Source organism: Hippoglossus stenolepis, chromosome 1 (assembly GCF_022539355.2).
Source record: "Hippoglossus stenolepis isolate QCI-W04-F060 chromosome 1, HSTE1.2, whole genome shotgun sequence".
In the NCBI taxonomy this organism is placed as follows: Eukaryota; Metazoa; Chordata; class Actinopteri; order Pleuronectiformes; family Pleuronectidae; genus Hippoglossus; species Hippoglossus stenolepis.
The window spans coordinates 27,169,684-27,186,123 of NC_061483.1; the positions used below are offsets into that span (position 1 = coordinate 27,169,684).

At 41.4% G+C, this 16,440-nt stretch overlaps 1 protein-coding gene across 2 annotated transcripts in view; it reads left to right on the plus strand.

The window, feature by feature from the left end:
* Positions 1-16,440, plus strand: part of itfg1 (integrin alpha FG-GAP repeat containing 1) — a 178,212-nt gene that overhangs the window by 101,687 nt on the left and 60,085 nt on the right. For both annotated transcript variants that reach the window (XR_007032953.1, XM_035166993.2), the window contains exons 13-14: positions 13,728-13,771; positions 15,437-15,515. Coding sequence is in view for 1 of the 2 variants with exons in the window: in XM_035166993.2 (XP_035022884.1) it covers positions 13,728-13,771; positions 15,437-15,515 (123 nt within the window). In the remaining variant the exon portion in view is untranslated. The remainder of the gene's footprint in view (positions 1-13,727; positions 13,772-15,436; positions 15,516-16,440) is intronic.

Genomic DNA, 16,440 nt, shown 5'->3' on the forward strand with positions numbered 1-16,440 from the left:
ACCGCGTCTCTCCAAAGATCTTCTTATTTAGACTTGTTTACCCTCTTGCTTATGTTTATTAACATTACAGAAAGTTGTCACTCCACGCCACTCTTCATTTTGTTTACATCATCTTGAGGTCACATGAGTGACATGAGCTGGTGAATCGCTGCCTCTTTACTGTCTGTCTCTGACAGGCTTTGATAACACACGCTTTCCTGGTGTTAGGCAACCAATCAATAGGGCAATGACAAATACGCCATCATGACAATGGTCAAACCAGACCCTTCCTACAACCTGAGCCAGTCCAAGTCTGAATTACATTTATTTTCAAGGGATCCCATTTTAGCCTCCTGCTGTTTTGATTTCTAATAGGTCCAATACTCATATGGGCTCTTACAGACTCAGGTTAAGCTGTGATCATGTGTTGCATTAATCATCACGGGTAAAATATTTTTTGTCTTTTTTAGAAAGAATTGTTAATTGCAGGGAAAATCAAATTATACGTCTACTCTTTTTGAACGTGGCTGCTCATTAATCACGGCCAGTGTTTGTGTTCACTTGTCGGATCCACTCAGGTCAACCACATTTTGAATCAGCTCTATTTATCCTCAGGTCTGTCCAATTAGGGTTTGAGTAAGAATTAGATCTCGGAAATTCTATCTTGCAGATGAGAGTTTTTCCACTGGTCCATATTGGAATTTGGGACCAAGAGCAATATGTGCTATGCTAATATGTCCTAAAGCCTCCATGCAGGGCACCCACTTTACCAGGAGACGCCCCCATAAATCATTAAATTTGAAAGTGTTTAAAGTTCAGGGTAATGTTAGAGTAAAGGGTAGGGTTAGACAAGTTGTAGGTATGGTTAAGGTTAGAGAAAGTCTCCAGGAAAGATGACCTCTGAAGTCATGGAGACAGGACTGTGTGAGTGTGTGTGTGTTTGGAGTGTGTGTGTTTGAGCGTTAAAAAAGATGAAGAGAGAGACTGACAGGCAGAACTGTATGAGTTGATTAGTTTCCTGCTGACTTATTAGGATGCAGATTAGCTGCATTGAGAAACATCTGGGAGCTTTTCTCAGGCCCACATACCCCCTTCTCCTCTCTCCACTCCTCACCTCTCCTTTCATCTCTTCTCTTCCTGAACCAAATACAGCTCTCTTCTTCCCTCTTTCCATATTTCCTCTCTCTCCCTCTTGTTCTCCCATATTTTCTCATTTAGCCTCTTTCATTTCCGCTCCTCTCATGCTCTCAGCCTGTTTTCTACCTCGCTCTCACCTCTACTCTGCCTCCGTTCTTGTTTCCTTTCTATAAACGTCTTGTTTCCTGTCCTCCTGCTTCCTCTCTGCCTCTCTGCAGTCTGCCAGTCAGAGTTGTCTCTTATTCCCTCTTTTCATTTCATACAAATGACAACGAGGAGATATACATGAAGTCTGTGTTGCTCTGTCGTCCGGAGGAGGATCTGACTGGAAGCTGCATATTCAGATTGGTGTGAATGTTGTTTCTCTGCTGCAGCACACAGAGACAGGCTGAGTGGGAGTGGCTGCTGCCATGTTTGTCAAAATAGCATCCTGCACCAGCTTCTGTTGACAGATGAAGACTTATTGGCTCTGCCTGCAAATGTGACCACAAACAGGAAATACAATACCGTGCACTACATATTACAGCCTTTTTATTCATTACCTGCAGGGAGCAGGGCTTTATATTTTTCCTTTAGTAAAGTACAATTTCTTTCCAAAAACCAAATAGCAGGGATTCCTCTCCCAATGTAAAATTGTTACCCTTTATCTTTATTGTAGATCCAAACGAAAACAATAAAAATTTGTCACTGGCTAGGAGTTCTCCTAAAATGAAAGTCAACTGTATGTTATTAAGATAGTCCCTTTTCTTACCACAATCGTTTTCCTTGTAAAGAGGGTGGTAAATTACCTAAACCTATTTTCTCCCAGTTGCAGGGAACCTATAGCAATATAGCCTGAGAGAAGCCAGCCTGAATCAATTTCAGGTTTTATCAAGTTCAGTTTTATTGGTGTGGACCACATCCACTGAGAGTTGAGGTGGCTGGAAGACAGACCAATTAGCAAATTATGGGTAGTGGTTTGGAAGATGAAAACAACAAGCCAGCACCTAATTTTGAATAAGACTTGAGCACCACATTTGATTTATGGCTTTGACAGCTAATCCAATCAGCTGCAAATTATTTTTTCTCTTCAGCCACTGACAACTTGCTAACCAAGGCAAAGTCCCACTCAGTCTGGCCAGACTACAACAAGCAGTGGAGACATTAGTGGGCTGGTTTTTGAATCTGCCATTTGCTGATATGGAGCGGTGTTGCAGGCCAGTCAGTTTTATTTAGTGATGGATGAAGTACTCAAACATTTTACAAAAAGTACAAATAATTAGACAAAAATGTTCTCAAGTAAAAGTACCACATGTGCTTTTCTATTTGAGTAAACATAAGTAAGTTGTTGCTTTTAAATATTGTGAGTGTTGAAAGTATAATTACTTGCAGAGGGTAGCCTAATTCATAAAGAATAATACAGACTAAGTCATATAAATAGAGAACGCTGCAGACGATGCAAGTGAATATTTTCTGATGTATGCACTGGAGTCAAAGTGAAAATAACCTGAAAGTTAATCAACTTGAGTGAAGTGAAGTACTGGAAAGAAGTAAATGTACTGGGTTTATTTTACAAAGCTGTCGAACATCAGTCACCACTAATGTTTGTATTGTTTTAATCATTTAATGTCAAGATAGTGCTTTGTTTGTTAATTGTATATACTTTACATTGTATAGGGTGTTTCATTTACCTGGTATTGTGTCTATAAAGCATGTTTGGATCTTTCTTAGCACAGAAACGTTGTCCACACCCTGGATGTCCACCTACTTTCATTTGCTGTGCTTTTAATGAGAAAAAAAAAAGATTTGGCTAATATTTCACTAATATTTCACTAATATTTCGATGAAGTTTCCTGTAGGCATTTACCTTCAGTGAGGATGTTGAATGTTATTCTAATTGATATGACTAATTACCATAATGGTCACATTATGTATTTAGTGTTCATCTAAAAGTGAAACACAGTGGAAGCCATTGCCAGCTGTTCAGGGACAACAAACAAAATGTGATAATGATAATAATATTAGCCAATGTGAACAGCGAGCAGAAAAAGCTCCCTCTGGGATCTGAATCCCCTCAGCAGTACCTTGTCATACTTACACTTTGACCAGACAGTAGCCAGTAAAGTGTGTCTCATAGGGACAAATGCAGATTTTATTTTAGATTTCAGTTGTGCACTTTTGAGGCAATTCATTTAATGGGAGACAGTTTGTTGTGTGACAGCTCTTAACTGCACAGCCTTTTCTAATAAAATCCAAATGTTTATTTACCGGCCAGAAAAGGCTATAACTGTGTAATATGTTGATATTGTCACACATATGCTATGTGTGCATTACCATATGTAGCAATATTGTTTAGATTATCCTTTTAACATTTATTATTTAGCAATGACTAAGTGGTCATTTCCAAAGTTACGATTTGCTTTTTAAAAGAAGATGTAAGCCTGCTGTCAGTCACAGTGTGTGTTGTTATGTGTGAGTGTGGGGGGGTTGATGTGGGCATGTGTCGTGCCTGTGCATGTCTGTAAGCAGCCCTGCGGTCAGCACAAGCACCCTGAGGACAATGAGATGTGATTAGCATCTCTGAGCAAATGCCATATCGTTGTGTTTGTTTGTCAGTGTGTTTGCGAGTACAGTGTGTGTCTGCTCGTCTCTCGTTGACTCGCTCTTGTAGTCACTAGTGCTGACACGGCATGGCATGTTCCCCCCTGTCAAGATCTGCTCGCCACAGTTAATGCTTTATTGTGTGTGCGTGGCGTGCGTGCGTGCGTGGCGTGCGTGCGTGCGTGCGGCATGGCGTGCGTGCGTGCGTGTGTGTGTGTATGTGACGTCAGCTGACCCAACAGCTAGAGACTGAGTTGTGACGTATGCATGTAGTTACCGTGGCTCCCCTTACTTTCTTTTTATAGAGGACCAATGAGGCTGCAATTACAGGTGAGGCTCCTGCTAAATAAAGACAAGTATTATATAAACAGACACAAAAATATTTAAGACAAAAGACAAGCATGCAGGATTGTGTGTTTATAAGTGCAGTTGCAGAAATGTATTTACACCTCTTTTCCCTGTGAGGACTACTGCATGCTGCTGTGTATTTTTTCAAGTGGGTGAAATCGCAGTGAAAGAGCATATCTGGGAACTATGAAGGTGTTTCATGCTACAAGGTGGAGTTCAAATCAGTGTTCTGATTCAGTTTGTTTAGTATCTGATAAAACCTTTGCTTTATCAAAAATAGAAAAAAAGTGTTGTATGCTACACAAGAATACCGATACTGAGTGATACACTGATACTGAGTGATAAAAGAAACTTAAACAAGTGTAAATGTTCTTTAAGGGTTGGAGATCCTGGAAAAGCTAACAAGAGGAGGTTACACGTTGAAAATATGCAGCCGATATGTATCACCCCCTCCCATCGGCCCTCTCATCAATGCTACGCCCCTAAAACACATGAACGTGCACTGACTGGCGACTGCTGGAAGTCAACTTTTCCATCACTCACTCACTGACTTCTGACTATCGTCTCTGATTCAGCTATGTACTGTATATCCCCCCAGCTTTTGAAGACTCTTGATGTGCAGTGAGACCTCTTAGGTAGTGCACAGGCAGGCAGGTTGGTTAGGGACAAACAGGTACACCGGCCAATCATTTCACTCAGTCCCAACATTGTAATGGCCACAGAAAAAATGGCCACAGAAAATACAACAAAAACAAAAAGCTTGTAGCTTTTTGTTTTTTCAGAGAAGTTAATTCTTTGATGGCTGTCAGGAAAAATAAGAGTTGGTGTTTCAGAAACAAATGACCAAATCTACCTTTAACACATAGACTTAGAGTGACGCCAACAGTTCCCACTTTGTTTAAAGTGACTAATCTACATGAGATGAGACAACAGGGTTTATTTTTTATTAAAGGGGACATAGCATGCCCATTTTACCACAAGTTGATATGGTTCCTTGGGGTCTTAATGAAATGTCTGTAACATACTTTGGTCAAAATACCACAAGGATCATTTAAAACAGCACCCTTTTTACCCTGTATAAAACAGCCCTCCACAGAGTGACCTGTTTTGAGTGCCTGTTCCTTTAAATGCTAATGAGCCAGCTCCCCTCCCCCCTCTCCCCCCATGATTTTAAACGATATAAATTACATATTTTATATGATATAAATTATCAAATATGCATCCCATACTTTGTATTCCCCTTCTGTTGTCCTGGAGTTTTAATTTTCCCAATCACATAATTAAATGTCCCCTCTGCCCATCCACTACAAGCACACAAGCAGACAGACAGAGAGAGAAAGAGAGGTGGGGGCTATGAAGACCATCATTTACCCCGAACCCGACATTCAACGGGTACAACAACAAGCGGAGAAAGCAGAATCGCGGCTGACCTTATATATACAGTCTATGGGGCTGACCAGCGCGAGAAATGCACGTCCCAGGTGAACAGCCAGGCGCGCGCTGCTGAGAACGGCGCTGCGCTGCCTCGCAGGGCGTCAGTCCGGTGTAAACCCAGTGAACGAGTGGGGGCTCTGTGTGTTTGTGCCAGTGTTACAGTAGTGCTGAACACTGCGGAAGTCTTCCACACTGCTGGCTGTGTGGCGTTGACACAAATTCCAGCTCACACACGGGAGAGCGAGCAGTCGCGCCCGAGCAGCTGCTGCAGCCTCCCAGTCCCAACGATCCAGACAAATGCCACATGTGAGTGAATCACGGGCTGACCAGCGGAGAAATGCTCGTCTCGTGTGAACAGCCAGGCGGCTGCATGCTTGGGAACGGCGCTGCGCTGCCTCGCAGCCTCGCTGCCTCCGGTGTAAACCCGGCGTAGCGAGTGGGGGACAGGGGGATGAGGTGGGGGTGGGCCAAGGCCATGTAGGAGACTTCCAGTGCCTTGTTACGACACAAAACCCAGGAAGCTCAATCGAGTCACTCAAGCATGACGTTTCTGACTTAGAGGAACCATAACAAAACGCGCGAGTGTTTTTTCCCCAGAGTTTTTGGGTTGGTAGACATGCCAGATACCCACATTAACCTGTAGAAGCACTAACAAAGTGGAATTTGCATGCTATGTCCCCTTTAAGTAAATACGTCATTAGGTAGAGTTTTAAAGTTACTATTTCCAATTTCCCTTCATATGCACAACAATTCAAGAGGCCAATTTTGTTTGTTGTCTTTAATCCAGTTAATGGAAACACAAACCTAATTAAGGTTTTATTTTCTACAGCATTTTGAGCTTTGGTCTGATATTTATTAGAAAACCAGATAAAATCATTGCTTGTGCTTGTTAATGAATGCTCAAAATTACAGTTCAACATTAAACGTCAGCACTTGAAACCAAACACCTCAATTGTCACTAAATTCTTTTCAGAACTGTTAGGCTGTCACAAATGTATTGCCGTAAAGAAAACAAGAAAAACGTTTCTAATCCTCCGTACTTTTGTAGGGGATTCTCATCCCCAGTTTTGTGCAACTTTTCTACAATCCCCCCCGGCATTTGGTAGCACACTACACCAATAAGTGAGTTCTATGTGGTGAGAAATGACCTGATTTCTGGTGTCCTACTACAAACTTGCAAGACGGATTAGGAACGCAGAGGCTCCTCTTATCCCCAATAACAGCAGATATTACAATGTGATGCATTTTTATCCAAAGCCATCAGTGTGGTTCTATTATTAAATCTGAGTTATGAATAACTGGAAGCTGCAGTCACGTTGCCACTGAAACAAGACACGGCCCAACATGTAAATTGATGAGCAAAGCAGTTTGGGTCATTAAACTGGCCATAAACTCAAACACTGAGCTGTGCTTTATTAAACCAGATAGTTCTTCATGATTTGGAAGATCAGATTTTTCACAAAAAGAAACAGCCATCATATTATTCTTCAAATCTCGATCTTTGATCACATCTGGTTTACTCGCCACAGAACAAAATGTTGAGACATCATGGTTTGTTTATGGAAAACAAGTGTTCTCCCTCACAATGTGTGACTGGCCACAGTTATTTAAAACTGTCTGGATTCGTCAAATAACTCTCTAATTGGGATGCACCAGTTGAGCCGATCTCTCACAGGCCAGTTAAACCATCCTTTGGGGATGTGAGTTTCTCAGTGGGAGACCAGCGTGTTGACTTCGAATTCAGCGATGTTCAAGAATTGTATGTAATTAAATACTGTGCTCAAAGGAATCTGTCCCTGTTGGGATATTACACATTTTCCACCCATCAATGATGTTAACAAGAATGACACTCAGCGGAGCGAATACCTCCGCCAAGGGTAAACAATCCTAAATATATCTAATATTTTTAATTAACATTCATATATTATTAAGAGAAATTTATGGAAATATTTTTTAAATTCCATATCTCAGGGGTCGGGCTGCATTATCACACGTTGCACTCGTCTGAGTGACTTGTTAAGTTTGGGCTGTTGGTAGGGCTTGCAGAGGGGATTGGTTACCACACATTGGAGGCCCCTCTGGGCTTCCTCTCTTCTTGTGCCTGGACGTTGAGTACTTGCACTTGTTGACTGCTCAGGTTCATGGGATGAGAGAGTGGGTTGTTGAGGTTTGGTGCACGTTCTCAGTGAACCTCTGGGACCTTTTGCTGTGATGATCTTTAGTAGTCCTTTACCTGGATGCTGGGCATGGGGTGGGATTACTTTATTCCTTGTTGATTTTATTTTTTGTTATTATTTGAACTTAAATCTCAAATGCAAACAGAAGCTTCCTGATTCTTCTGGAGGTCTGGAAAATGTCCTTTCTATTTTATCTATTTATTTTTTGCATCACCATATGGACACATTTATATTTTCTCTTGTACACATAAACAGGCAATCCCTATTTTTGTCTGTTTTACAACTTCATTTAAATGATTAGATCATGGAGACAGGCATTTTTTTTTGTAACAATAAAAGAGTACACACTCATGATAAAAATGCTGCTCGCTGTGATGTAAACACACACACAGAGTACAAAGAGTACACAGACCATTTCGTCCTCCACTTGATTAGGTTAGTCCTGCGAAGGAGCTGCCATCAGTCTTAATATTACACTAGAAAATAGGCTAGCTCAGTCTAATGGATGTGTGTGTGTGTGTGTGTGTGTGTGTGTGTGTGTGTGTGTGTGTGTGTGTGTGTGTGTGTGTGTGTGTGTGTGTGTGTGTGTGTGTGTGTGTGTGTGTGTGTGTGTGTGTGTGTGTGTGTGTGTGTGTGTGAGAGACATCATCTGTACCTCACAGGATGTGTGCAAGCTATTCCAGGGATCTTGTTTCAGCCACGGAGGAGCTGTAACATACTTGTTACATGTCAACCAGAGATTGAAGTATGAAGAACAAAGCGGCCTCACAGAAGTAACACTAGATTCAAGTTTCCTCTGTAGTGACAGCCTTGCCTTACAAACACACACACACACACACACACACACGAATACCCACCCTGACACAAACTCATCTACTTCCAGGAGCTAGGGCGTGCCCATTGAGTTGTGAAAGACTCCTGCGTTCATGCAGTTTATGTCTATACCCCTCCTCTCTTTCTTTTTGTGCATCAGTTAATTCATGTCATCAATATCTTAATGTAGCATGTGCATCACCTCTCACAATTAAATTTACAAATGTTTCACATTGAAGAGTAGTCACACATCTGGCTAAAAGTGCCTCCACGTGAGATTTAGCTCAATGACATCTACACCCGTAATTAGAATGTCAAACAAGTATTTTGTTTTCTATCACAAAGTCAGAGATTGTCATGCAAATCAATTCCTCTCAAATGTGCTGATTAAAATGTACATTAAAAACTCCTGTCACTTGTTTTACCAAAAATTGATAGTTCTCAGTTTTGTTACCTCTGTAGGATCTTTTCCAGCATAAATACTGACCTTTTCAGGACCAGCAGATCTCATGGGGACCAAAGCTCAGTACGAATGAGGCAAAACATTATCTTTGATGTCCTGGTTAAGGTTAGGGTTAGTGAAATGAACTAAAATGTATCTCACGATGAAAGGCCTATTCTCATCAGCTAGCTCCTTCACTTTCACCTGGTAACATTTAATTCAGCCCCTGTGGTGTATGTAGTTTCGTTGGATTGTAACTAAGTCTGGGCAGACTCAGCAAAACCCAGCAAAACGTCCCAACATCCTCTACCAGTGGGCCCATGAACTACAATGCACTCCACCTAATGCTACACCTCAACCCAAAAATGAACAAACCTCTTAATAGATTATAATAGTAAGGCATAATTTGGTCATGCTTAAGGTAAGGGATAAGGCTTTGGTTTAAGGGATAGTTCACCGAAGGGGATAGTTCATTATCTACACACCACTATGCCGATGAAGGGGTGGGTAAAGTGTTTGAGTCCACAAAACAGAAAGCCCCGACATCCGTGTGTGATTTGAAACAGCGTCATTTACATGCTAGCGGACATAGCGATGGGAACACGCACCCCGCGCGTGCCCTTGGGCGAAAGTGTGTGCAGTTTTCTGGTGTGCCCGTGAGAACATGAACGTGCCCCTGAGGAGGATATCAGGGGACATTTAGAATTTCGAGTCGAATATGAATGTCAGGGCTTCCAGACACTTGGTTGACACCACACGAGCAGTATGGAGGCATTTTACTTTTCTGTTGTTTTTTTTTTACGTCTGAAGAAGGGGCCCCGTTTTGTTTAATTCAATTGTATTGGATTTGGCTGCAGCACTGTTTACCCATGAGACTCCTAAAGTGTTTTGTGGACTCAAACACTTCACCTTCCCCTCCATCGTCATAGTGGTGAGTAGATAATAAGGGAATTCAAATTTTTCAGTGAACTATCCCTTTAAGCTGTCCGCAATGAATGGAAGTCCTAATAAGGACAGCTGCACGAACCTGTGTGTGTGCATGTTCAAGCTGCGTGACATAGTTTGTTCCCGTCGGTCCTTTCATGAACTGACATCTCTTTCTCTAACACTGATGGTGACACGAGTTCACAGTTTGTGCTGTAGCCCACAGAAATGCACTGACTCCTGTAGGAAGTGTACTTTTTTGCACATTTCAGCTTTCTCAAATGATCTGCAATGGCCACACAAACGCATTAAGACAGAAAACTGCTGAAGTGAAAACAGTTGCTTTGTAATGTGTGAAAACATCCTCTGTGCTGCAAAATGAATTGTGAAAAATAGTAAAGTAAACTTGTAGCAGAGGAGATCAGGGGGATATGCAGTGACACTTTGTGTGGTGGCTCTGAGTCCTGCTCCTGTCTTTTTTCTTATGTCCTGTGTTTTCTTTCCAGATAATCCCAAATGAGACAGACTTCAAACAAATGGCAGTCTAATCCCTGTGTGTTATTGATTTACAGTGTCAGTGATACTGGTGCCTACAGCCTGACCTCAAACGATGAATAATCCGACCCCTATGATTTATTGATCAGCGGTGTCCTTCCCAGACGACTTTGGTCCAAAGGCTTGTGATGTGATGATGTGGTTTTTGCTCAGAGTTGATGAGTGGTATGATTACAGGCAGGGCTGTCTCTGACCACTCTGCTGCGAATACGTCAGACTTAAGCTAAAGGCTTTGATTCTTCAGAGCTAAATCACCTAATGATTTTTTGTTTCTTTTGTCTTCATTCAACTCCGCTTCTATGGGGTACTAGGAGAGCCAGAAATAGCCTTTAGTTTTTAAAACTAATTGCAGTCGCCTTACAGGTTCCAGATTTCTCTCACGTACGTTTCTGAGTCACTATAGAACAACATGAATGGTCTGATGTAACTGCAGGCCTCTTCTCATGCCCTTGACTTGAAAACATTTTATAGTGCAAACAATTACTGGAAGTTTCTTAGAGTACCTATAGTATGTGATTACAGAATATTCTTCGAAAAGCCATGTTAAATGACATCAGAACAAGCAGTGACTGATACGCAGTGTGGTCAGTTGGGGTCAATGTACACATGTTTGTCTTTGATGGGAGCTCCATCTGAATTCCATTTCAGGCATATACTTAATAAGCTTGTGAACATCAAAGAAGCAAATTTGCTTTGGCCCCACGTACGCCATTTCTTCTTAAATCAAAGCTTGGGGATAAAAAAATCCTCTTGTTTATTCACACAAAATGATGGAAGGGTTACCACGTAGAGGGATCAGAAAAAAATTGGTGCAATGCAGTCATCAACCCTCGTTCACTACTGCGTTTATATAAAGAATATTTTTTACTTGGTCACACCTTGTTTTGACATTAGTCCAATTACAGTTAGTTGCAGGACAATAATGTGTCAATGAAACATCTACTGAGCCATAAGTGAAACCTGCTTCATGGTGATACTGTGCATATACTCAACATCTGAGTTGTGGTAGATTTTAGTTTTATCAAGTATAATGTTATCCATGTTGACCATGTTATGCCTGGGCCAGCTGGGTGCTTGTGGCCTGTGTGAGAGCTGTGTCACTGATCCGCTGCATCTCACACACATTTGTTGTTCACACAGGCTGCGTGTCTTCTGCGTGTCTGCAGCGGAGCTGCTACGTAAGGTTTGTGGTATGACTACTGTATCTCCTTCAATAAAAGTAGCCTATGTACTCAACAAAATACCAGTATGACACTGCAGTATGAAGACGTGCATCTACCAGTCCTGTGATTATAGAAATCGGGTTTAAATAGATGACTGGATTCAGTCAACAGAAATGCTTGAAGTGCTTTTACTTCGAAACGGATACAGGAAGTGTGCAAATATGTATGTTTTTGACATATTCAACAAATAGATGATGAAACTAAAGTGAAACCGAATTTTCACTGTATATTTTGCTGTGAACCACATGTGGTACGCAGAGACAATAGGCAGGACCCTGACTCTCTAGAAGAGCGGCGTGGCACACTCACAGTCAATGCACCTGAGATGCGTGTCTCACACTGGCAGTGTGGCTAACCTGATTACATGTCCGCCGGAATACAAATTCTGATGTTCTGCAATGCACAAGCACTGCTCATGTATTCAAGGTGGCGCTGGTTTTGGTCCGATTTTTTTCCTATTTAACACAAAACAGTATAGCTCATCATTTTGGGAATGGCATTGGTGTCCTAGATTTTTGGGGGTCACCCGAGATATTTTGAGTGAAAAAGAAAATTTCACAGCAGTCAGTTTGGTAGTTCTCCCTACACATCAGTCAAAAATACCAATGTTTACCTCATGTTGTCACAAAAAGAAAACTCAAGTTATTACTAATGGAATTCATAAGTTTTAAGCGATCCATTCAGTCAATCAATCAAATTTTATTTGCGTATCCCATATTCACAAATCACAATTTATCTCATAGGGCTTAACAAGGTGACACCATCTGCCCTTAACCCTCAACAAGAGTAAGGAAAAACAACCTCAATAACTGGGGAAAAAGAACGTAGAAACCTCAGAGAGAGCCACATGTGAGGGATCCCTCTCTCAGGACGGACAGAAGTGCAGTAAACCAAGCTTTAGTTGCCCAGAGTGAAGTTTGACAGCTCATAGTGAGGCTGGAAGCCTGATGATTGTTGTACATTCAAAAGTGCACAACATGGTGAACTTAGAAGGTTTGTGTGATTTTAAATGGTGAAAAGATTTAAATCCGAGTGGGCTGGGTGTCTTCACTAGTGTGTAAGAGATGGTGTGAACTGACACATTTGTTTGGTGGGACAGCAGCTGCAGAAGAATTGAACACTGTCTTGCCCCCTTTATTTAGGCCTTTATGAATACTTTGTTAATGCTTAATGGTGTGCTGCACAGTTCTATAAATATCTGTAAACATTGTGGTAGAATGGATAGAGGAACCTTTGTGATGAGTGAAATGTGCACAAAAACAATTAGGGAATTGTCAAGAAGAACGGAGATCGTGTTGTTTTGACCATCCAGTGACTTGTGCCATTCATCTATGTGTACAACAACCCATTACAACAGCCTATACACAACTCAAAAGTCTTTATAAAGTAGTTACAATTCTGGCCATGTATATGGCTTATTCAGAATATTTGTGATGAACAATCGAGCACTTAGTTTCCACCCGCCCACTGTCGAATGAACCAGGCCTACAGTGATGTTCCTTTTGAATGGGTGCAATGAGTTTGGCTTCTGTTTACTGCAACACTGGGTTCAGACCTTATTAACACAGTATTGGGCTTCAGCATGATTCCATCAGGCAAATCAAGGCAACCCAGACCCAGGACCCCATTAGTATGCTAATAAAGTCACTTCTCTAATAACTGATTAGCAATTCAGCGGATTTTGTCCTTGCTGAGTGAAATGCTCTCTTTGTGTGCACGTACGCACATGCACGTGCCCTGTTAATAGTTTGCACATTTATTTTCTATGTCTCTCATTGCTAGCAATTTATTTATAGCCCTCCCTCCCTCCATTCTTTGATTGTCAGCCTTGTCAGTGTCCACCTACCAAACAACAAAGATGATTAAAATGTGTGAATTGTTTGGTTTTTTTTCCGTTGTGGCTGTTCGGCCCAGTGGAATTGAAGTCATTGTGTTCGCAAAGTTTATTTCTCTGTGTGAGTTTGACTGCTTGATGTTTGATACGTGTTCATACAGTGGTCCTTAGGGCACAGAAACGGCAGTTTCACAGATCGTTCCACAGCCGAGTGTTATTGTGCCAGTCATGTAACACATGCTGAGCGACATGTCTAACTCTGCCACCTCCGTCTTTTTCAGTGCTCAGCGGCCTCTGCTCCAATCGCTGCCCAGAAGATGTGAAGGTAAGAAATCTGTCTTTGTCTGCCTTTCGGTTTGTCCACCTCTTTAATGACAGAACAAAAATAGTATTGTGTGGTGAAATGGCGGGCCGGGTGATCTGCCCAGAAACTATGTCAAGATAAATATGTTCATATCAGTCAATATCTATAATTATTATGATAAATGTCTCATTATTTTTATTTCTGTTTAGTTTTGCTCTTGAGGATTATTATTAACCTGATTAAGCCAATAGTCTGAGTAAGATGTTGCCATTTAAACAGCATTTTCTGATTATCCTAACTTGAATGAGGTTGATCTCGGAAATAAGCAATAATGGAATAAGACTTGTGAAGTATTCTGACCTTAGGTCTTAATCACATTATAACATCCTCACAGCATTTTGCTATATATTTTGCAATACATAATAACTGCTTGATAACAATAACATCTGACAAAATGTCATGAGTCATCATGGGCCTATGCTTTGTAACATTTAAACAGGAGTGTGAATGGAATATTTTATTCGTAACTAATGGAAACACCACAGTCAAAATAATGCTGAATAAGACAAATAGTCCGAATATTGGTGGCCATGTAAACATAGTTCAGATAGACTCCTGACGCAGGTTTGACCTACGTCACTGTCTCAGTCTGAATGAGGTCAAATGTTTTGCATGAAAAACATGCCATGAGTTCTTTCATTGTTTAACATAGCTGTTAATTTGTGAGGCAATTTCTTTAAGCACCTTTTTTTATCTTAAAGAGCCAATGTGTAGGTGGACGGTGGAAACACTGCAGACAATAGCATCAACTCCTTCCACAACCTCTGACCAGTGGAAAGTCCTTTGCAAAACATATTAGCTTTGACACCAACAAGAGGCTGCTGGTACTAGAGTTGTTTTGGTTTTTCTGTCTTCTCTTCCACCCGCTTGTTGTCTAACTGAAAGCTATGATGAATGCAGTCGACGAGTGGAGCTCGCGGCTGTTTCTACTCCTCTCCTCTCACCATCCATCAACCCTGTCTATCTTTTCATTTCGCCCTCCCACTCCTCTTCTTCTTAGTCACACCTCTCCTCCGCTGTCTTCCTTTCAGCCCACCAGTCTGCTCCTCTGTGCCCCCCTCTCCCTCTCTCTCTCTCTCTCTCTCTCTCTCTCTCTCTCTGTTTCTTTTCTGACCTCATTTCTATTCCTCTCTCACCCGACTCCCGAGTGTCACAGCTTACAGGGCCAGGTCTCTGTCACAGTGTGCATGTTTGCATGCGTTAACAGTCTCATGATTAGCTCATGTAAAGTGAAGGCTGGCCCGGCGGATCTCTTCATTAACTGTCATCCTTTCATAATGAAGAGATAAGACAACCTCTCTGTGTCCGCCCACGCAGGCGCACAAACACACAGCCGTCACACTCGTTTACACTTTAGATTTGAGGCAGTTAAGTCAGACATTTGTTGTGTCACCTAGTGAGTAAAACTGTAAAAAAGTGCTCAAGGTCGCCGTGGTGACAATGTGTCTGTCTTTCTGCCCACTCCTGCTCATGTCTTCCCCTGTTTCTCTCCGTCCCCCATCGCTGTTAATTTTTTTTCCCTGTCCTCTCTCCTCCTCACTGACAGGCAGCTGATGTGAAAAACATTTCCAAAATGTCAACATTTGTCAGTTCTTTTCATTTGTGTTTGCATGTGTGTTTTTACAGCCCTTTGGTGTTAACCAGCCAGGTCCCTATGTCATGTACACCACAATGGACTCCAAAGGTTACCTGAAAAATGCCTCAGGTGAGTGCTTTCTTTTCTTCTAATGTCTCTCAGTCATAGCTTGTGGAAATGACAGAGCGATGTTTGCTTCTCTGAAAATGTCACTGCCTGAGCTTTTTTTACATCCACGTCATCTACGTATTAATAACTTAACCTCCTAACAATGACAGCTGTCCTCAGTCAGGCTGAAAACCACAGGCTTTTCAGAAGGGGGAGAATGTGAAGAAAAGGCAACATATTGATTTTATTTTCTAGCTTTTCTTTTTTTATTAATGTGAAAATAGCCTTTATGCCTCAAAGACAAAGGCTGAGGCAGAGAGGGCAGCTAAAGAAAAGACAAAAAGAAGAACTTTCCAAAGAGCTGTGTAACTGAAAGGAAAATAAATCAGTTTGATAAGCTCCGTGGTACCGCGTCAGAGCGTGCTTTTAGTTCACACTTATTCTTTCTACACTTTACAAGTAATTTTAAGGCCTTGTTACATGCTTGATTACTTTGTTTTTACTGAATCTCTATGAATACAGGTCTCGCTTACATTTGCATTTTTTAAATGCTGTGATAAATCTAAATGTTATTGCTTGTCAGGATTCATTTATAAAAGATAAGTACAGGTTTTCCATCAACATCAATCAAACATTAAACCTGGAGTTACTACAGTGGCTAGAGAAATAAAGTAAAAGCTTACAAAACACTTGGAACAAAAAGAGTATCCCTGCCAACAATGGCAGTCAATAAAAGGTCAAGGTTATTGTGACCTCACAAAGCATGGTTTGCATAAGTCATGCATAGTCGTTACCATATATGATCACTATGACAAAATACATTCAGTACATTCTATTGTATTCAGAGCAGCAGTTGTGTGGCGCAACTTCTCTCTGGAGTTCAACTTGCTTTGATAAGTCCACTGAAGATCAAAGAAGAACTAAGGAAAGATGATTTTACAAACCT